This window comes from Pelophylax lessonae, assembly GCF_965119305.1.
Source record: "Pelophylax lessonae genome assembly, chromosome: 12".
Classification (NCBI taxonomy): Eukaryota; Metazoa; Chordata; class Amphibia; order Anura; family Ranidae; genus Pelophylax; species Pelophylax lessonae.
Genome location: NC_138779.1, coordinates 149,455,056 through 149,477,380, shown reverse-complemented (window position 1 = coordinate 149,477,380; position 22,325 = coordinate 149,455,056). Strand labels below are relative to the sequence as shown.

Genomic DNA, 22,325 nt, shown 5'->3' with positions numbered 1-22,325 from the left:
AGTGGGCCACCAGAAAGAGCGCTGGATATGCTCAAGGGTCTTTCGTACACCAAAATGTCTGGCCAGCTGATGGTCATGGAAAGTCTTTAGAACTTGGAGTCTGATTGGTTGGGGAACGCAGACTTTGTGCTGGTGCCAAAGAAACCTGTCTCGACTCAAGGGGGGTATTCCTGTGTCCGAATACTGGGTGGATGCCTGTTGAATTGAAGATTTTAATTCTGGCTGAATCAGGAAAAAAGTTTGTGCTAACAGAATGGTACTTGGTTCCACAGACTCGGGGGTATCAGGGAACATTCGGGAGAGGGCGTCCGCTTTCCCGTTTTTGGAGCCTGGTCGGTAAGTTATGTGGAAATTAAATCTCAAGAAAAATAAAGCCCACCGGACCTGTTGTGGTCTTAGATGTTTAGCGACCTTCAGGTATTCTAAATTTTTATGATCCGTGAAGATCATAATTGGGTGGTCAGCACCTTCCAATAAATATCTCCACTCCTCCAAGGTGGTTTTAATGGCCAACAGTTCTCGGTTACCCACGTAGTAATCTCTCTGAGAGGCTCATCTTTTGAGAGAAAAAGGCAATAGGGTGGAGTAGGGCCTTAGGTAGGTCCTTGGCGCTGAGACAAGATGGCTCCTGTGGCTATTTCTGAGGCGTCTACCTCTAATACGAAGGGTAAAGCCAGATCTGGGTGCTGTAAGCCTGGTGCAGAGGTGAACAGTCCTTTGAGTTTGTCAAATGCTGCCTGAGCTTCCGGGGACCATTTGAATCTGGTCTGCTGACGAGTCAGCTGAGTAATCGGTGAAATGATAGCTGAAAAGTCTTTTACAAATCTTCGGTAAAAATGAGCAAATCCTATGAATCATTGAACACCCTTCTTGTCTGAAGGGGCTGGCCATTCAAGAATAGCTTTCACCTTTTGTGGATCCATTGCAATTCCTTCGGTAGATGATAAGACCCTGGAATTGGATGGAAGTCTTTTCGAATTCGGACTTTTCTGCTTTTATGTGTAAACTGTGCTTCCTTAGAGTCGCAAGGACTTTTTTCACGTGGGCTCTGTGGAGATCCAGGGTAGCAGAGAAGATGAGGATGTCATCCAAGTAAACGATTACAAAATAGTCCAGAAATTCCCGGAAAATATAGTTTACGAAGTGCTGGAACGTGGCTGGGGCGTTACATAATCCGAATGGCATAACTAAATATTCAAAATGTCCGAACCGGGTCCTGAAAGCTGTTTTCCATTTGTCCCCCTCCTGGATACGAACAAGATTGTAAGCGCCCCGTAAGTCAAGTTTAGTAAAGAGTTGGGCGGTTTGAAACCTTTGGAAAAGTTCAGGGATGAGGGGAAGTGGGTATCGGTTTTTAATAGTGATTTTATTAAGTTGCCTGTAATCCACACACGGCCTTAGTGAACCATCCTTCTTCCCGACAAAAAAATGTCCAGCTCCAGCGGGGGAGGAAGAAGGGCGGATGAATCCCTTTTCAAGGTTCTCATTAATATACAGCCGTAAAGTCTCTAGTTCAACCTCTAATAATGGAAATATACGCCCGAAGGGTATCTCGGCACCGGGAAACAGTTCAATGGGGCAGTCGTAAGGCAGATGAGGTGGGAGAACATTAGCCGCCTTCTCATCAAAAACTAATGATAGACTAGGTATATTGGGGAAGAAAAGGGTGCGCTGATTATGTGAAAGGCTGCAACCAGATTGTGTGAAGTATTAATGTTTAAAAGTGATGGTGCGCTTTTCAAAATTAAGAAATATATTAAACAATATATTATGTAGAACACAATTAACATGTAGGTATAGGGACAGTGTATACCACAATGATATCCAAATGAGGTGAAATATTGAACAAAAGTCCCAAACAATTCAACCTTGATGTGAATAAAACAAATGATACATGTGAACTAAAGTCCAGTTTATACGGAGTGATAAAAGATGAAAAAGTAAAAAAGTGAAGAGTCCAAATAATAAATCTTTTTGGTGATTGTGATGTTCCCTCCACCTGGTGAAATACCTCCTTACCCGGCGTAAAGAAGGTAAGTGCCTGATTGTAGCAATTCCTGTGAAAGTGATGCCGATATCCTATTATCCACCTACCACACGTGCACGGTCACACAGGTGATAAAATTAATGCATTACTCTTTATTCCAAATGTAAACAAACATTAACAATACCGATACAGACGAGCCACAGGATATATTGACATGTTTCACAAATTAAATTTGCTTAATCATAACTCACCTGCAGCCCCCTAATACTTACCCGAGGCCAATCGCGATCCAGCGATGTGCAGGAGAGCGGATGATTTCCTGGGTCTCTGCCTCCTATTGGCTCACGTTGCACAATCACAGCCAGTGAGGAGAGAGCGGAGGGAACTTTGTTCTGTGTTTTATGGAAACACAGAGCGGGGCTTGGGAACAAGCAAGCAGTTTGCTCTGGGGGCACTCTGAGAAGAGGAGGAGCCAGGAGTTCCAACGGGGAACCCGAGAAGAGGAGGGGCCAGGAGTTCCAACGGGGGGACCTGAAAAGAGGAGGAGCCAGGTGTTCCAACGGGGGACCCGAAAAGAGGAGGAGCCAGGTGTTCCAACGGGGGACCCGAGAAGAGGAGGAGCCAGGTGTTCCAACGGGGAACCCGAGAAGAGGAGGGGCCAGGTGTTCCAACGGGGGACCCGAAAAGAGGAGGGGCCAGGAGTTCCAACACGGGACCCGAAAAGAGGAGGGGCCAGGAGTTCCAACGGGGGACCCGAGAAGAGGAGGGGCCAGGAGTTCCAACGGGGCACCCGAGAAGAGGAGGAGCCAGGAGTTCCAATGGGGCACCCGAGAAGAGGAGGAGCCAGGAGTTCCAACGGGGACCTGAGAAGAGGAGGGGCCAGGAGTTCCAACGGGGGACCCGAGAAGAGGAGGAGCCAGGAGTTCCAACAGGGCACCCGAGAAGAGGAGGAGCCAGGAGTTCCAACGGGGCACCCGAGAAGAGGAGGAGCCAGGAGTTCCAACGGGGCACCCGAGAAGAGGAGGAGCCAGGAGTTCCAACGGGGGACCCGAGAATTGGAGGGGCCAGGAGTTCCAACGGGGCACCCGAGAAGAGGAGGAGCCAGGAGTTCCAACGGGGGACCCGAGAAGAGGAGGAGCCAGGAGTTCCAACGGGGGACCCGAGAAGAGGAGGAGCCAGGAGTTCCAACGGGGGACCCGAGAAGAGGAGGAGCCAGGAGTTCCAACGGGGGACCCGAGAAGAGGAGGGGCAGGGCTGCTCTGTGCATAACCATTGCAAAGAGTAAGTATAACATGTTTATTTAAAAAACAAAACAATTACCTTGAATATCACTTTGACTTTACGTTTTAGGTTTTTACCCGGCACAATCACATATTTTACCAAAGAATGCTGATTATATTATTGTGTTTGCAGTAAAATTCATTTTAGTGTATTTTGTCCTGCAAATATGTAAGATAAAAACTGAAACCAGCACATTTTTTCCTCAAGGATCTCTGCTTTCAGAAAATATATGGGGGGTTTACAGCGATTCATTATATGTCCACAGACAAGGAGTCAAAGGAGAAGCTGACAGATCCCTGACCATACCAAGCCTGCAGGAATGCTGTACAGACTTTGTAGTCTTCACTGGCTGCATGCTGATTCCACTCTAGTGACACAGTGGGGAGATGTCTGTCAGTAAAGGTTTGGTAGAAGCCGATGAAGACATCTCCTCTTTCCATGTTTGTAAAGATAAATATTTTATGGTGAGAGACATCGGCATTTCCGATAACACATCGTCCCACAGACACCAAAACAATGACTCACCCGGAAGTGATTGTCCTGTGAACTTCCGGCTCCAGCATGATGGCGGCGCTCGGAGGGAAGGCTTCAGGAATTTCCAAGGCTGAGTATCTGAAGCGATACCTGGACGGTCGGAGCTCAGGAGGGGAAGATGGGGCGGCCAAGAAGAAGAAGAGAAGGAAGAAAATGCTGGAGGGGAAAGGGTGAGAGCCGGGGGAAGGGAATGGAGAGGACGGAGCCGCTCCTCATAGTGTACAGACAGTGACACTGCTTTATATTACCGCTCCTTATCCGTCCATGGCCGGGGATAGGAGGAGTGTAATGTGGAAGTACAGCAGGTCTATACTGAGGAGAATGTGGGGGCCCTGCTGCTGGGACACCTCTTCACTCAGAAGAATTTGGGGGCTCCCTCTTTACTGAGGGTGTGGGGGGTAGGGTGACCACATTTCCTAACTGCCATTCAGGGACACTTCCTTTCCCAAGTGCGTAATCGGCTGTCAAAAGCACCATACCAGCGATCCGTTCGCTTCCGATTTCCCTATCGTGCGTATGGCCATTACATGTGGCAAAACACGCAAATCTCCAAGCTTAAAATGTTGCATGAGCTACTTCATCCGGCTTTGTCGCACGAAGGGCCGGCCATTCAAATGAAAGGGCTGCCCCCTACACTCAGCGCAGAACACATGGAAATGCGCAGCACGATTTTGCATATATTTACAAAGACACTAAGGGCTCGATTGCACCAAAATCTCTGCGTTTGCACCCATTTTCAATAATCATTTTCTTCATTTCAACTTACAGCTGTTTGTGGGGCAGAACAATGCAGCACACTGTACTTTTATTAAACACACAGGAATGCATTACAATGGTGTGAAGCTGGCCCATTAGAATACAATCATTTCTCCTGCATGTGTGTTCCTCCTGCCTGCTGATGTCAATAAGCCCCAAGTGTGAGCCCAGGGTAATGTGAGTACAGGAGACACCATACAGGCCCACCCCCTCCAGTGTGAACTCTCAGGCCACGCTGGGACTTGTAGTACAGGAGAATTACCTTACTGATTTGGCCCAGGCAGAGTTGCTTGGCGTAAGCCAGACACCGGGGATCGGTGTGGAAGAGTCTGACTGGACAAACTTGTACCGGAGCCACCCATACCCGTGCTACCCGCCCGAGGTGGACACACAGTCTATGTAACCCGCTCATGTCAGTGTCAGCCCGGTGATCACTGCTCTCCTCACAGCAACAACACTGCCGGCTACGTCATCGGCCGGCGCCGGAGAAGCACGTGACGCCGGCTAATCTGTGGAAAGTGTGTGAAAGGTGAGGGAAGGGCTGGCAGTAGGTGGCATGAGTGTCAGTGTTCCTGGTCTGTCCTCTCACCTTCCACACTGCCTCTGTTTATTGTCATGGTGGGCTGACAGCAGCGGTCGGCGGCTCACGGGCTCAGATCATTCCGGGACACTGCATTGTCCCGGAATGAGGGTGACCAGGACCCGGGACAGACTCTCCAAATGCGGGACTGTCCCGGGCGATCCGGGACACGTGGTCACCCTAGTGGGGGGACCCCTCTTTACTAAGAACAATTTGGGGGCCCCACCTCTGGTTCCCTCTTTACTGAGGATGCGTGGAACCCCTCTTTACTGAGAATGTGGGGGACCCCTCTTTACTGAGAATAATTTGAGGGCCCCACTGCTGGTCCCCTCTTTACTGAGGATGTGGGGGACCCCTCTTTACTGAGAATTTGGAGGCTCCACTGCTGGCCCCCTCTTTAATGAGGATGGGGGGGATTCTTTACTGAGAATAATGTGGGGGGCCCCCTCTTTATTGAGAATAATGTGGGGCCCCACTGCTGGTCTCCCCCTTTTCTGAGAACACTGGGGCCCCACTGCTGGGCCTTCTCTTATGTGAGAAGAATGTGGGGGCTCCCTCTTTATTGAAAATAATGTGGGGGGCTCCCTCTTTATTGAGAATAATGTTGGGCCCCCGCTGCTGGTCTCCCTCTTTTCTGAGAACACTGGGGCCCCACTGCTGGGCCTTCTCTTATGTGAGAAGAATGTGGGGGCTCCCTCTTTTCTGAGATGTGGGGGCCCCCCTCTTTGCTGAGCAGAATGTGGGGGCTTTATTGTTCGGCCCTCTCTTTACTGAGCAGAATGTGTGGGCCTTATTACTCTTCTCCCTCTTTACTTTGGAGAATGTGGGGGCCTTATTACTGGGCCCCCTCTTTACTGAGAGGAATGTGGGGGTCTCATTGCTGGGCTCCCTCTTTACTGAGAAGAATGTGGGGGCCCCCTCATTTCTTAAAAGGATGTGTGGGCCCCACTGCTGGGCTCTCTTTACTGAGTAGAATGTGGGGCTCCCTTTTTTCTGAGAAGAATGTGGGGGTCCCATTGCTGTGTCCCTCTTCACTGAGAAGAATGTGGGGGGCCCATTGCTGTGCTCCCTCTTCACTGAGAAGAATGTGGGGGGCCCATTGCTGTGCTCCCTCTTCACTTAGAAGAATGTGGGGGGCCCATTGCTGTGCTCCCTCTTCACTTAGAAGAATGTGGGGGGCCCATTGCTGTGCTCCCTCTTCACTTAGAAGAATGTGGGGGGCCCATTGCTGTGCTCCCTCTTCACTTAGAAGAATGTGGGGGGCCCATTGCTGTGCTCCCTCTTCACTAAGAAGAATGTGGGGGGCCCATTGCTGTGGTCACTCTTCACTTAGAAGAATGTGGGGGGCCCATTGCTGTGCTCCCTCTTCACTTAGAAGAATGTGGGGGGCCCATTGCTGTGCTCCCTCTTCACTTAGAAGAATGTGGGGGGCCCATTGCTGTGCTCCCTCTTCACTTAGAAGAATGTGGGGGGCCCATTGCTGTGCTCCCTCTTCACTGAGAAGAATGTGGGGGGGCCCATTGCTGTGGTCACTCTTTACTGAAAATTATGTAGGAGCCCCAGTGCTGGGCTTCCTCGTTTCTGAGAAGAATGTGGGGGCCCCATTGCTGAGCTCCTTTACTGGGAGGAATGTGGAGGCCCCATTTTTGGGCTCCCTCTTTACTGAGCGGAGTGTGAGGCCCTATGACTGAGCTTTAGAATGGGTTCACACTCATGTGAATTGGATATGGGTTTCCAGGCATATACTTCGTTTTTGGGTTGCCAGCAATTGTGTAAAATGGACGTGACTCAAAAATGCACCAAAATCGCGGTGCATTTTTACCACATTTTTGCCGTAATTTCCATTCATTCAATGGGAATCTGCATTTTTGGTGCTGGTTTCACCAAAGGTGCAGCATGCAGGACTTTTCAAAACAAGGAAAAACGTATCGGTGTGAAAGGGCCCTTAAGCTCTGCTCATGTCTGGCTTACCTGAAATACTGAACAGCGATCCTCCCCTTTGGCAGTAGCCATGTGACCACTGTCAAGAAAATCATCACATTAACATCTGCTGGGAGCAAGTTTTTTAGTGTCTGCTGTATTATTTCACTTTTTTAAACTATAACTAAAGGCAAAGCTTTATTTTTAGTTTTGGGTGGGGTGAAGAGGGATTAGAACACCTGTTAGGTTTATTTTGCTGTCTATGCTCACGTTGTAGAGTTTCACCCTCTCTTTCCTGTTATCACTGATAAAAGAATGGGAGACAGATGGCAAAAAAAACAAATGACAGAGGTTAAAACTCCTCTTTACACTAATCCAAAAAGGTTTTGCCTTAGTTTTACTACAGTATAAATGTATCTTCAGGGATATGCTAGCTTTACTTGTAAATAGTACCACAAACTTAAACATAAGATATAATTCCTATATTGGCTTGGTCATTATTCTTTGTTTTCTTGCAGTATGCGGATAGTAGATGATGATGCTGAAGACTGGAAGAAGGAAACCAAGGCCAAAGAGGAGGTCGTCGAAGAGGAAGAGGACCAACCAGTGGTAGACATCTTTGACTTTATCCTTAAAGAGAACCTCTGGTCATGCTGTGGACATTCAGGTATTTTGCATATTCTTAACAAGGAGACATGAGCATTAAAGTATTCACTTACCGACGTCTGTAGCTGAAGGCACTGTGGGCGCAAATCATCTTCAAAAGTCTAAGCAGAAGTACTGAAGTCCTTTTCTAAGCAGCTTAACTTACACCGACCCTCCCACCCAGACCATCATTTATGTATTTTTTATTAGATATTGGAAGGCTGGATTCCTGCAAACTCACTGCTGGAAGGAGAGTGAGCTGAGCTGCTGAGAAGTAAGTTGAATGACTTTAGTGGTTGTGCTGTGGTGTTTGAGGTTTAATTTCGCCACAGAACCATTAGCTATTAAGGTCTTTGAGGACAATATTTAAAGCTCATTTACTACTTGTTAGGATTTGTTAAATACGATATGTCTATAGCCTGGCTGCAGATTCACTTAGGCCTAAGGTGAACTTATTTCCTGGATCAGCAATGCTGCTTCCTATGTTACCTTTCCACTGTGTCAATGGATCTGAATCTTCACCTCTGTCCTATTAGCATGAAAGGGGTTAAGGAAGCAGGAAAGCTCAACTAGGAAGAATTAGAGTAAAGCAAAGTAAACGTACAGCTCATTTGCAGTGATTAGTTGTTTGATTGGAGTGCTGGTTGTAAAAACCAGTGTAGCCAATCTTTGAACATTTAGAGATTATTTTAGGACAGCCACTTAGAGGATGAAAAGCTGAGCCATTCAATATGTAGGCTTAGGCTTTCCCCTATAAACAATAAGTACTGTTTAAAGCACCACTTCAGGAAACTTGGGGCTGCACTCGCACTGCAAGGGTAACTGCTTATTTTTGTATAGGGGCATGGAAAAGTAGATTCTTGATCTTCTGTGCTGCTAGACCTGTTTCTGCAGCATCTTCCCCTCCATGCTTATACAGTTTAATGTTCTGACATAATTAGGACCAATGCAGGGTCCATAGCACTGCAATGGATGTAAGGAGGCTGAGGTATGGTCCAGAGCTAGATCATGGGGGCATGTTATCTGACAGGGAAGCAGTGGATGCCGTAAGTAAAACCGCTTGTACTCTTCCCCTAGACTAAACTAGCAGTTACACTGCAAGGGAGAATTTTTTTTTTAAATGGTTTGATTGCATTGAATGAAAAAAGGTTTGGGTTTTTGGGCACATTATTTTCTTTGAATAGGTTTTCTTCTTTTTTTTTTTTGCAAATAATTTTTATTATTGGTTTTACAGTTTGAGAACAAAGAATAAGGCAGGGCTACGATAAGCAGCATATAAGCAGATATAAAATACAAACAGTCTGTTCCTACAAAAATAGTATAGTCCAACGTGACATTTAGCATTGCAATAAAAAACTGGTATATATTCAGTTTCAACAAACAAGTATGGAGAGAAAGGTAAACAAGGAAAAGGAGAAAAGAGGAAGGCTAGGATAGGTAGAAGGGAGAAAAAGGGACATGAGAAAGGTGAGAGAGAGTTCAAGTTGGGTCCTCCTGGAGATGCCATAGCTCCCATATTTGATTATGAGCTTCCAGTCTGTCCCCAATGCGGGCTGTTAGCTTCTCCATTAATTCTACGTTCTTAGAGAGCCTCAGGAGGTGGTGGAAGACGTTGTTTTCAATGTAGTGCTACCAGACAGGATGCACCTGTGAGAATATGATGTAGCAGCTTCTAGAGAGGTTTATGGAGGGGGAGGGGGGCCAAACCCAGGAGATAAAATTTCGGTGTCCAAGGAGTGCATAGCCCAAATAGACCATCTAGCAGCTGCTGCACTGAAAGCCAAAAGGGGGCTATTAGTGGACAGGTCCAGTATATATACAGGAGAGTACCCCTATCCTTAAGACATCGCCAGCAGCGATCAGAGCTAGTGGGGTAAATAGCATGGAAGATGTCCGGGGTCAGGTACCAAAAGTAAAGAATTTTATAGGAATTCTCCTTATGCAAGGTACATGTAGAACTTTTGGCTGCCCGGGACCAGATCGTCTGCCATGTCTGAAAGGGAATTTCCTCACCCAACATTTTTTCCCATCGAAACGTATACGAGTGTTTGCCTCGCTCCTGGACCGGATAAGAGTTCAATATTTGATATATACTGGAGACCAGGAATAGGTTTTCTTAATGTAAAATGACAAGTGTTTCACATGCCAAGGTAAATCTACAGTATCTGTGCTCTGATTTGTTGGCTTGCCCTTAGAAATCTGGAGAAAGTCTTTAGTATGTTATGTTGTGAATAACAGTCTTATACTTTTTAGGTGGCAGACTTTGTAGATGAACGGCCGGAGGAAGTGAAACGAATGGAAGAATTCAGGAACAGCAACAAGTGGAGGAGGATCCAAGGTAAGTACAATATCGCAGACATCACACTGATATCAAACTGTCTTTCTTAATATTTCATCATAGAACACCTTCAGGAGAATGAACACTGGCCAAAAAAATGGCAAGAATCCTTGCCCAGGATTTACCCTCTCCCCAGCTTAGCTTCCATTTTTAGCATCCTTAGGTGATGGATGTGCCTACCTATGTCTCTCGCTTTAGTCTTTATTTTTTTGCCTATTTTTAACACTCCTGCAGGGTTAGCGGAGGGTTTCACCTGGTATGGTCACTATGGCCAGAAGGTACCCTGACCTCACTCGCAAAAGCAGAGATGGCCTGTAATATTGCCAGGTCTGGATCCTGCAGGCAGAGAACTCTATGGTACTGTGTACCAGGTGACATCGCTGGCAAGGTGCTTTACATAGTCCAGGGCTAAGATTGTTGTGGAGAAGACTCGAGTACCTGATGGGCGAAGACTCGTTCTGCTGGCCTGCAGCATGGACAAGTGAGTGCCACTAAAATAGGTGGAGCAAGTGGCAGCCTTTCCCTAGTCAGCCCTCTGTGGCTGTTAGGCTGTTCTTTTGCAGGCAGCGTGGTATACTTCATTAGAGGTGTTTAAAAGGAGAAGGGCGGGTGGTGCATCAGATGCGTCAGCGCAAGCTTGGGAGTCATTTTTCTGATATTCTGGCACTTTAACACTTGCATTGCAGGCTTCTACTGAACAGGGGAACCAATGGTTCAAATTCTCTGCCACAGCCCTTGCACTGCGCAGATCCTTCACCTGGCCTGACTGCCACTTGGGTTGTGCCGACACTCCTCTCAGCTTAGTGACTGCTTCCTATAGAGTATCAAAGGACAATGCTCTGTAATCCCTCTATTAGGTAGGGAGTAACCCCCCCTACACAGTTTGACCTGGAATAACTTTTCAAAGGGTTGAATTAGCTCTGAATCCCTGTCCCCCACTGTCTCTGGGGCACAGTCCTCCAGCTCCTTTGTGTTGGGAGGATTTACCCACATCCATTTCTGGTTTGTGGGACCAGCCAGCTGTCAGGAGTTCTAACTAGTTTGGAACACCTTGGGCGCAAATGTGGGTGCTTTTCTTCCCCCCCCCCCCCCAACCTCAGGATGAAGAAACTGATGACAAGAACCCCTTTGTAGACATGTCCTCCCAGGAGGAATCTTGTGGTCCAGGGCTGTCTCATCACAGAAGACCACAGTGGGCTTCCTAGAAGACCTGGTACCATTTCCTTAAGGGGTAATTCCAATTTCATGGAAGAACAATATAGAAAATGAAAAATAGCCTATACAATTGCTACACACGCCATATTGTAAATAAAAATGGACCTTTTCATTTCAATCTGTCATTTTTTGTGAAATTTGATGCAGCATGTGGCAACCTGAAGGCCTTTTTGGTATTCCACCTCCAAAAATGTAATTTCCTCCTTTGAGTGATTTGTTCCCTGATTTCCCCAAAATCTGCATGATAATACAAGACAGATGTAAGGCATCCTCTGCAACAGAGGTGACATACTTCCAAATGGTTAATTGCTTTTAAAGGATGCAGACATTGCAACTTTCTCTTTATAATACAGTCTGCACAGGACATGGTCAAACACACAGCTGTTACTTCAGAGCAGAAATGGCTAGAAATTGGCTATAAAGTTTGTTAAATCTTTGCACTATACATTGATCTCACAGCGGAGATAGTTAGTTTTTTTTTTTTTTTTTTTTCACCCACAAAATTGGGTTTCTCTTTAATGTTCTTCTCCAAGAATCAGGGGATTTGAGGCCCTGGCAGCGACCAATCAACTTGTGCTGAACGGGGGAGGGGGCACACACAGATTCAAATTTGACTGGTAACTGTTGAACTGGCAACATTTTGATTCATTTGTACCCACCTTTACAGCGTCAGGTCCCTGCACAGAGCGAGCTATCCCTCATTAACATACAATAATTTTCCCCCCACTATTTTAGAAGTGATCACATACCCTCTGTTCTCAGCTGCATGAGGAGTTCAGAGAGCTAGGGGAGGAGAAAAAGCAGCATACTGGTCTTCTCAGTGAATAGCTGTGCAGGGAGGGGTCAGCACAGGTCTAATCATTGGAGGAGAGCAGGATGAGTTCTCAGCACAGCCATAAAAGTGATCACATTGAGATTGATGTACTTTCATGCCTAGTGTGGTCAGTTTTTAAAAGGAAAGCAGGGGGACTGGCAGAAACACCAGGTATTTCACACAAAACAATACAAAGAGAATATGATATATTTTAGTACGTGGTACATATCAGGAATATGAAATTTTGAGGTAACATATTCTTTAAATTCCACAGCTTGTTTCCCTTTTTGTTTTAACTGTGAGTCCTTGCCAGTTTTAGGCTGCTTCTTGATCTCCTGTTTCATGGTGGGTTTGTCAGCTCATTTCTCAGGCCTGTGTTATCATGGGCAAAGTTCATCATTTCCCAGTCAAGGCTCATTCCACCACAGATGTCAGCACTTCTTGGGCAATTCATTATCAAACGTCTTAAGTTTGTAGGGTCTTCTAACACAGTTCTACCAGTTAGATGTTCATGCCTCTATGGATGCCATTTTTGGTGTTCAGTCTTGCAGTCAGCTTTGTAGTGAACCAAACCCACCCCCCTCCCTTTTTTTGTTTTTGGGTATGTTTTGCCTTGTTCATGACTCGGGTTCAATTACATACAGTATCTCACAAAAGTGAGTACACCCCTCACATTTTTGTAAATATTTTATTATATCTTTTCATGTGACAACACTGAAGAAATTCCATTTTACTGCAATGTAAAGTAGTGAGTGTACAGCTTGTATAACAGTGTAAATTTGCTGTCCCCTCAAAATAACTAAACACAGTCATTATTATCTAAAGTGCTGGCAACAAAAGTGAGTACACTCCTAAGTGAAAATGTCAAAATTGGGCCCAATTAGCCATTTTCCCTCCCCTGTGTCATGTGACTCGTTAGTGTTACAAGGTCTCAGGTGTGAATGAGGAGCAAGTGTGTTAAATTTGGTGTTATTGCTCTCACTCTCCTATTCTGGTCACTGGAAGTTTAACATGGCATCTCATGGCAAAGAACTCTCTGAGGATCTGAAACAAAAATAATTGGTGCTCTACATAAAGATGGCCTAAGCTATAAGAAGATTGCCAAGACCCTGAAACTGAGCTGCAACATGGTGGCCAAGACCATACAGCGGTTTAACAGGACAGGTTCCATTCAGAACAGGCCTCCCATGGTCGACCAAAGAAGTTGAGTGCACGTGCTCAGTGTCATATCTAGAGGCTGTCTTTGGGAAATAGACGTATGAGTGCTGCCAGCATTGCTACAGAGGTCGAAGGGGTGGGGGGGGGGGTCAGCCTGTCAGTGCTCAGACCATACACCGCACACTGCATCAGATTGGTCTGCATTGCTGTCTTCCCAGAAAGAAGCCTCTTCTAAAGATGATGCACAAGAAAGCCTGCAAACAGTTTGCTGAAGACAAGCAGACTAAGGACATGGATTACTGGAACCATGTCCTGTGGTCCGATGAGACCAAGATAAACTTATTTGGTTCAGATGATGTCAAGCGTGTGTGGCCACAACCAGGTGAGGAGTAAAAAGACAAGTGTGTTCTGCCTACAGTCAAGCATTGTGGTGGGAGTGTCATGGTCTGGGGCTGCATGAGTGCTGCCAGCACTGAGCAGCTACAGTTTATTGAGGGAACCATAAATGCCAACATGTACTGTGACATACAGAAGCAGAACATGATCCCCTCACTTTGGAGACTGGGCCACAGGGCTGTATTCCAACATAATGACCCCAAACACACCTCCAAGCTGACCACTGCCTTGCTAAAGAAGCGTAAAGGTGATGAACTGGCCAAGCATATCTCTGGACCTAAGCCCGATTTGAGCATCTGTGGGGCATCCTCAAATGGAAGATTGAGGAGCACAAGGTCTCTAACCTCCCACCAGCTCTGTGATGTCGTCATGGTGAAATGGAAGAGGACTCCAGTGACAACCTGTGAAGCTCTGGTGAACTCCATGACCAAGAAAGTTAAGGCAGTGCTGGAAAATATTGGTAGCCACACAAAATATTGACACTTTGGGCTCAATTTGGACATTTCCACTTAGGGGTGTACTCACTTTTGTTGCCGGTGGTTTAGACAATAATGGCTGTGTGCTGAGTTATTTTGAGGGGACAGCAAATTTACACTGTTATACAAGCTGTACACTCACTACTTTACATTGTAGCAAAGTGTCATTTCTTCAGTGTTGTCACATGAAAAGATATAATAAAATATTTGCAAAAATGTGAGGGGTGTACTCACTTTTGTGAGATACTGTGTGTTGGTAAGGTTGAATAAAGACAACAGTGCTTTAGTCATGAATATGAAGTCCCCCTTGTCCTGCGATGTAGGAATAATGAATTAGAATTATTGGTTTAACTTATAAAAATCCTTTTCCTGGAGTACATCACAGGACACAGAGCGATTCCCTCCCCTCTTGTCTGTTCCTCATTGCTTGCTACAAAACAAAATCTTAGCTGAGCTTGGATGGATTATGCCTGGATGGGGATTCCTGCACTTTTTTGGCCAGTGTCAATACCCTTGAAGGTGGCAACCAAGTAGTAATGTACATCAAAGTGGTTCTAAATCCTAAACATTTTTTTATCTTAAAGCAGTTGTTCTGTCTTCTTTTTACATTTTTTTAAAGTCAGCAGCTACAAAAACTGTACAGTGCCTTGAAAAAATATTCATAACCCTTGATTATTTCCACATTTTGTCATGCTAAAACCAAAAATGTAAATGTATTTTATTGGGATTTTATGTGATAGACCAACACAAAGTGACACATAATTGTGAAGTGGAAGGAAAATGATAAATATTTTTTAAAATAATGTTTCAAATACAAATGTGAAAAGTGTGGCATGCTTTTGTAATCACCCTCCTGAGTCAATACTTTGTTGAACCACCTTTTGCTGCATTTACAGCTGCAAGTCTTTTTGGGGGTGTCTCTACCAGCTTTGCACATCTAGAGAGTGACATTTTTGCCCATTCTGTACAAAATAGCTCAAGCTCTGTCCGATTGGATGGAGAGCATCTGTGAACAGCAATTTTCAAGTCTTGCCACAGATTCTTATTTGGATTTAGATTTGGACTTTGACTGGGCCATTCTAACACATGAATATGCTTATATCTAAACCATTCCACTGTAGCTCTGCCTGTATGTTTAGGGTCACTGTCCTGCTGTCTTCCTGAGTCTTTTGGAGACTCTTAACAGGTTTTCTTCTAAGATTGCCCTGTATTTAGCTCCATCCATCTTCACATCCACTCTGACCAGCGTCCCTGTCCCTGCTTAAGAAAAGCATCCCCACAACATGATGCTGCCACCACCATGTGTCACTGTGAAAATGTTGTGTTCAGGGTGATGTGCAGTGTTAGTTTTTCTCTGAATAATGCTCTCCTTGCCCGGCCTGTTAGTTTAGTTGTATGGCCATGTCTTGGTAGGCTTGCAGTTGTTGGATTGAACAGTCCTCTTTGAGATGTTCAAAGCTTGGGATATTTTTTTTATAACCTAACCCTGCTTTAAACTTCTCCACAACTTTATGCCTGACCTATCTGGTATGTTCTTTGGCCTTTTTTATATAGTTACATATTGAGGTTGAAAAAATACATCAGTCCAACCAGTTCAACCTATGATGTTTGTGTTTGCTGTTAACCGTACATTGTATACCCCTGTATGTTGTGGTCTCTAAGGTGCCCATCTAATAGTTTTTTTAAAACTATCAATGCTCCCTGCTGATACGACTGCTTGTGGAAGAGAATTCCACATCCTTACCGCTCTTACAGTGAAGAACCCCTTACGTACTTTAAGGTTAAACCGCCTTTCCTCTAGTTTTAGTGAGTGGCCACGTGTCTTATTGTATTCCCTTTCTCTGAATAGTTTGTTCCTTATGCTAGGGTCGCCAGTACAGTATTTGTACATTGATATCATATCCCCCCTCAAGCGTCTCTTCTCCAGAGAGAATAGGTTCGGTGCTTGCAGTCTTTCCTCATAGCTGATGTCCTCCATTCCCCTAATTATTTTTGTTGCCCTTCTCTGGATTCTTTCCAATTCCAGCACATCCTTCCTGAGGACCGGTGCCCAGAACTGGACAGCATACTCCAGATGTGGCCGGACCAGAGTCTTGTAGAGCGGGAGAATAATCTCTTTATTTCTGGAGTGAATCCCCTTTTTTATACATCCCAGTATTCTGTTGGCTTTGCTTGCAGCGGCTTGGCATTGGATGCCACTGCCAAGCCTGTTGTCTACCAGTACCTCCAGGTCCTTTTCCATCCTAGACTCACCCAGAGGTTCCCCCCCTAGTGAGTAGCTTGCTTTCTGGTTTCTGGCACCCAAGTGCATTACTTTACATTTTTCAACATTAAACCTCATCTGCCATGTAGTTGTTTTTGTTCACAAAGGTTCTTTAACAAACCCCTGCGGGCTTCACAGAACAGCTGTTTATATACCAAGATTTAATTACACACAGGTGGACTCTATTTAATAATTAGGTGAATTGTGTAGGCAGTTGGTTCCACTCGATTTTAGTTAGGGGTATCGGAGTAAAGGGGGCTGAATACAAATGCACGGCATACTTTTCAGATATTTATTTTGAAAACCTCTTATCATTTTCCTTCCACTTCACAATTATGTGTCACTTTGTGTTGGTCTATCATTTAAAATCCCAATAAAATACATTTACGTTTTTGGTTGTAACATGACAAAATGTGCAAAATTTCAAGGGGTATGAATACTTTTTCAAGGCACTGTAGCTGCTGACTTTTAATAATAGGACACTCACCTGTGATCCCCAGTGCTGGCATACTAACTGTGGGCAGCTGGATGTGATCGCTTGCGGCTTCGCAACCAGGTGCTCTACACGTGTGAAGTGTGCTTCAATGAATGGTCCCACAGCTTTCTGTGACCTGTCCCAGAAGGCTGAGGGGGAAGAAGGGGGGCCGAACTTCCGCTCGGACCTGTCAAAACCAGATGCCTTCCTGCTCTCCCGCTCCAAAAATAAAATGCAATGCCAAATGTGGAGCTGCTTGCTGTGGGGGCACTCGACAGGAGGGAGGGGCCAGGAGCAGCAACGAGGGACCTGAGAAGAGGAGGATCCAGGCTGACCTGTGCAAAACCAACTGCACAGAGGAGGTAAGTATAACTTGTTTGTTGTGTTTTTTTTTTTTTTTTAAAGAGACTTTACAATCACTTTAATGCATTTCCTACATTAAGTTAAACATGTTTAGATATCACCCCTCTCACAACCCCCCCTGTGCCCGGCTGCAGTCTTCTTTCCCTCCTTCACACAGGGACTGACAGGCAGCAGTGGGAGTCAAACCCTTTGACAAAGAAGTGGGGTGTGGGGCCAAGCCATTCTTTCTGTATCTATAGACACAGGCAGCTTGGCTCAGGATCGAGCCCGCAGGTGTCCCCATAGCAAGCGGCTTGCTGGGAGACACACTCAGAAAAGGAGAAGCCAGGAGCACTGGCAGGGGACCTGTGAAGAGGAGGTTCATGGCAGCTCTTTGCAATTCCATTGCAAAAAGCAGGTAAGTATATTATAAAGAGGAAAAAAAATTAGACTTTACAATCACTTTAGGTCCTCTGTCTAGTGATGTTTGATTCAGTAAAGAAACTCTTACCTTTTAGAGATTTACCAAAAATGCTAATTTTTGTTTTTTAACATTGCATTATGGACCACCAGAGCAATATTATAATACAAAAAAAACCAGCAGCTGATGTTCATGAAGAAGTGCTCCAGCCAGCATAAAATGACCCGTATATAACATTCGATTTTGTGTATTCTTTATTTTATTTTTGAGCTGCAACACAACATTAAAAATATGTTTAGGATTATGTTTATCAACATATTTTATATTAGTTTATTTTCAGCAAATCTGTCCTTTGGCTGTTTTCTGGTAGTTTGTGTGCTTAGAGCTTTTTTTGAAGCTGCACTATGCTTATGTTGTATTAGGTTTCTGTTATTTACCTATATACTGTACATAAGCTGCGCCTGCTTAATCCTTGCACATCTAAATGTTGTGTATTCTGTTGCTGCTAACTTTTAAAGTGAGATTAAAGTCTTTTTTTTTTTTGTTTTAAAAATGACAAAACATGTGCTACTTACCTGCTCTGTGCAGTAGTTTTTCACAGAGCAGCCCGGATGCTCCCTGGGTTCCTCCTTTCTGCCAAGTGCCCCCACAGCAAGCAGCTTGCTATTGGAGCACCCTAACCAAACTGTTGCTTTGTCCATTCAGACATTGAGGCTTGGCTCTGCCCTGCCCCCCCCTCCTCATTGGCTTACTGACTTTGACAGCAGCAGGAGCCAATAGCGCTTGTTGCTGTGTCTCAGCCAATCAGGAGGAAGAGTCCCGGGCAACCGAGATTCTCGTGCACATTGGATCAAGATGGGGCTCAGGTAATTATGAGGGGGGGGGGGGGGGGGCGGGTGGCACTGCAGAATGCAAGAAGATATAACCCCTTCTGACTTTACATCCAGGTATATAGTAGAGTAATATGTCTATCTTATTACAGATGATGGTTCCCCTGAAGCCGATAGATCACCCGCTCCAGAAACAAGGTAAATTGTGTGTTACAGTACTGTATTTAGTCATTGGCCTAATAAACCCCAAGACTAGGTACTTAAGTGTTGAGCAGAAATTCATATTGCAGTGCTTTTAAAGGCCCCTTTCACACTTGTGCGACCTAAAAAGTTGCATGATTTTGACTGAACTTTACGCAATGCCTGTGTAATCTTGAGGTCTATGGGCCTCAACGCATCAAAGTAGTGCAGGGACTACTTTGAAGTCACACAGATATGAACGGTACGCATTGGAAATCATGGAGTATGACTTGTCATGCGACTTTGCAGTCCCAAGTCACAGGACAGGTCGAACAAGTGTGAAAGGGACCTATATTGTAAAGAACAGATAATAATTGTAAAATAACAGAATATTACGTATCCATTTTGCTACAGGTAGCTGTTTTGGCTCTGTACACTTTATTCTGATTTGGAACTTGATAATAATTGATCTAAAGGGATCAATTATTTGACACGTATTACATTCGTATTGGCAGTTTTATATTTGCTTTTCTGATAGATGTACATGAGCATTTGTTGTGAGTTGGCTACAAATACATTGAGGAAATTGTCAAAACCGCAGCAGCTGTGAATTGCAACCAATCCGCTTATATCTTTCATTTTCAAAACTTAACTGACCTTGCTGACAATAGAAGCTGATTAGTTCCTATCCACAGCTTTTATAAATTTCCGCCATCTCAAAACAACACTCTTCTACCTGGACATCCTATACAAATCTTATACAAAAAATGTTTTTGATGTTTGACCGGCCTCAATTTCATATAGATCATTGGAAGAACGTTTAAATAAGGTAATCTAAAATGACTTATCTCTAGTAATGCTTGGAGGAAAAAAATATATAGCTTCTAATTCTGCTTGAATTAACGTTCTTTGCCTTTAAGTGATCCCATTCCTTTGGTTCTTAGCTGCATGAGAGCTGGGGGAAGAAAAGCAGCAGTACACTGATCTTCTCCGTGAATAGCTGTGCGGGGGGGATCAGGACAAATCTGATCATTGGAGGAGAGCAGACTGAGTTCCCAGCACAGCTAGAGAACTGACCACGGTGTGTTCTCATGCTTAGTGAGGTCAGGTTTTAACAGGAAAACAAGAACTGGCAGGAACACCACGGATTTCACCCAAAGGAGCAATACAGAGAAAACAGGATATTTCTCTATCGTCCATTGACAGACGCAGCTCCAGATCTTCTTAGTCCATTGGGTTATGCTCCTTTCATCGGGAATAGGACACTAGGCAGGAAAAAGCTTTACCACGCCTATGGGGCTGTCTCTGCAGGCATAACCTCACACACTCTGCTACAGCTTCCAGTTTGTTTCTGCCTAGTTTAAGAGTAGGGCCTAGTTCCCTGCTGGGACTTCGGTCTTAGGTATATAAAAGGGAAATTTTTGTTATGTTATTGTTATTTTACTATTTTAGAGTTCCTGGAGATCTACAAGCAACAGTCGGCTGGGTTTTGGACTGGATAATCTAGATCCTTAAGGTCTCCCAGCCTGGCCAGCGAGCATGAGCAGGTTATAGTCCAGCACTAGGCCTCGCCACGACAGAGCCCTTATGGATGGAGACAAGCCTGCGAGTGTACCGTCTCCCTGGGACATGACGACCTTGAACGCCCTGAGTCGCAACGTACCCTATGGATGGCAGCACACCCTCCCCGGGTGGGAGGTGGTCTGTTCATAGTGGCGCCCACTTGGTACTGTGGTATGGTGAGTAATGCTGTCTGTCCCCCCCCCCCCCCAATCCTCTGGCGGTCTCAGGGTGGACGTGGGCCCCCTCCTAGGAATGGTTGTACCCTTGGGTGATCCCTCAGTTCCCCTGGCCCTGGGGGGGGGGGGGGGGGGGGGGGTGACTGTCCTGGTGGGGTCTTTTGTTTGGGACCTCCCGATGCTACTTGTCTGCGACCCCCCCCTCGGGGCTCCGGGAGACTGCATGGCGCGCTGTGGGGCCATTTTGCTGAAGATCCGTGCACATTATTTTCCATTGACAATGTATGGGCAGCCATTTTTCATTAGTTCCCCATAGGAATGCATGGGGCGGCCATTTTCTTGTAGTCCAGGTCGCTGGACAGGCTGCAGGCATGGCACATTTAATCTAGCAATGACCCAGGCATTTTTCTTCTATTCTATTTCCTTTGTCAGTTTGTTTTTACTTTCTGTTTCACAGAACATTCCAGCAAGCCTCCTGAGCAGTAAGTTAATGTTTTTGGGGACCCCTGTAGGTTTTCCTTACTCACTCTAACAGATTGTACTGGATTGGGATTTGTGATACCGCTGGTCCGGCGGTGGGATCGCAATTTTTGCAATCTTTTCAAAGTGACACTACATTATTTTAAATCAGTGAAAAATTTAGTCCCAGGACAATGTTTCACCTACAGACCCCCTCAATGCGGCTGTGGGGCCCTCTGGGTTGCAGTCTCAGTCTGCTTTTACAGCAGTCTTGGAAAGCCTGGTGTCAAAGGTAGATCTTGTGGTCAAAAGTATTGATAGATACAAACGCTCGCTGCCTTCACCTCCATCGGTGGTGTTCTTGGATTCTGAGGCAGATATGGCCCCCACGGATGCTCCACATCCTGATGGATAGGTGTCCTCACATTCTGATGGTGATGAGGACCTGTCCTTCAGCCGCCGCAAGGGAACGCACATTGGTGGAAGCACTCATAGTTTCCATGTGAGAAACTTTAAAAATGGCAGATGAATCTACGGTGTCAGGTATGCAGGTGTCTTTTGGCACCCACAAAGCCCAGAAGTCAGGCAAGGTATCCCCGGCTTTTGCAGACCCCGTGGATAGGCAGGTGGAGTCTCTGTCCCGCCACTTGCACGTGTTGGCGGATTCCATACTAAAACCAACATTTTGTGAACGTTCTGGTGTCAGACGGTCACTGAATGGGTGAAGTTACTTAAGGGGAACTTAGAATCTGAACCGCTCCCCCGGCGCTAATTAAACTCCTATACCAGATGGCTCAAGCCCTTGTGTTCGTGTGTGATGCGTCCTTTGATGCAGCTCCTAGTGGCCAGGGTGTCTGCAGTTAAGATGCATGGTGTGGTTAAAAAGCTGGTCAGCGAACCAGGCTTCCAAGAAGGCCTTGACTGATCTTCCCTTACGAGAGAGAGGTTGTTTTGATCTTCTCTGGATGCACTGATCAAAAGACTTACAGGTGGGAAGAGTACTCTTCTCTTCTTCTTCAATCCTCTAAGGGCAAGGCACCCCGTCAATGGCGGGGGCCTTCCTTCACTACTCATAGACGGCTTTTTCGTACCTCCGGGTCGCAAGAAAATGGAAAGCTGTTTCAGGTTTTCTGGTGGTTCCAAGAAGCCATGGTCAGGTAAATCAAATACCGGCCAGTCGGGTTCTGCAGACAAATCCTCGTCTGCATGAAGGGGAGCCCTCAATTGCTTCTGGGGTGGGGGGACGTCTTCGCTTCTTTCCGAAACCATGGACTTCCCTGATTCAGGACAAATGGTTTCACGAACTGATCCAATCAGGGTACAAAATCAGATTCCGGTCTCGACCGTCAGACAGGTTCTTCCCATCAAATCTTCATCTATCTCCAGACCGAGTAAGGGATCTACGAGAGGTGGTACAAGATCTGCTTGCACAAAGGGTGATTGTGTCAGTTCCCTCTCAGAAACGCTTTCAAGGGTTTTATTCAAACCTGTTTACTGTGCCCAAAAAAAGAGGGCA

The 22,325-nt window shown here is 45.6% G+C and overlaps 1 protein-coding gene across 1 annotated transcript in view; it reads left to right on the top strand.

The window, feature by feature from the left end:
• Positions 1-3,821: 3,821 nt before the first annotated feature.
• BUD13 (BUD13 homolog) overlaps positions 3,822-22,325 on the top strand; it is an 88,564-nt gene continuing 70,060 nt past the window's right edge. The window contains exons 1-4 of the mRNA XM_082273974.1: positions 3,822-3,972; positions 7,577-7,667; positions 9,957-10,041; positions 20,808-20,832. Coding sequence (XP_082130100.1) covers positions 3,830-3,972; positions 7,577-7,667; positions 9,957-10,041; positions 20,808-20,832 — 344 coding nt within the window. The 5' untranslated portion in view covers positions 3,822-3,829. The remainder of the gene's footprint in view (positions 3,973-7,576; positions 7,668-9,956; positions 10,042-20,807; positions 20,833-22,325) is intronic.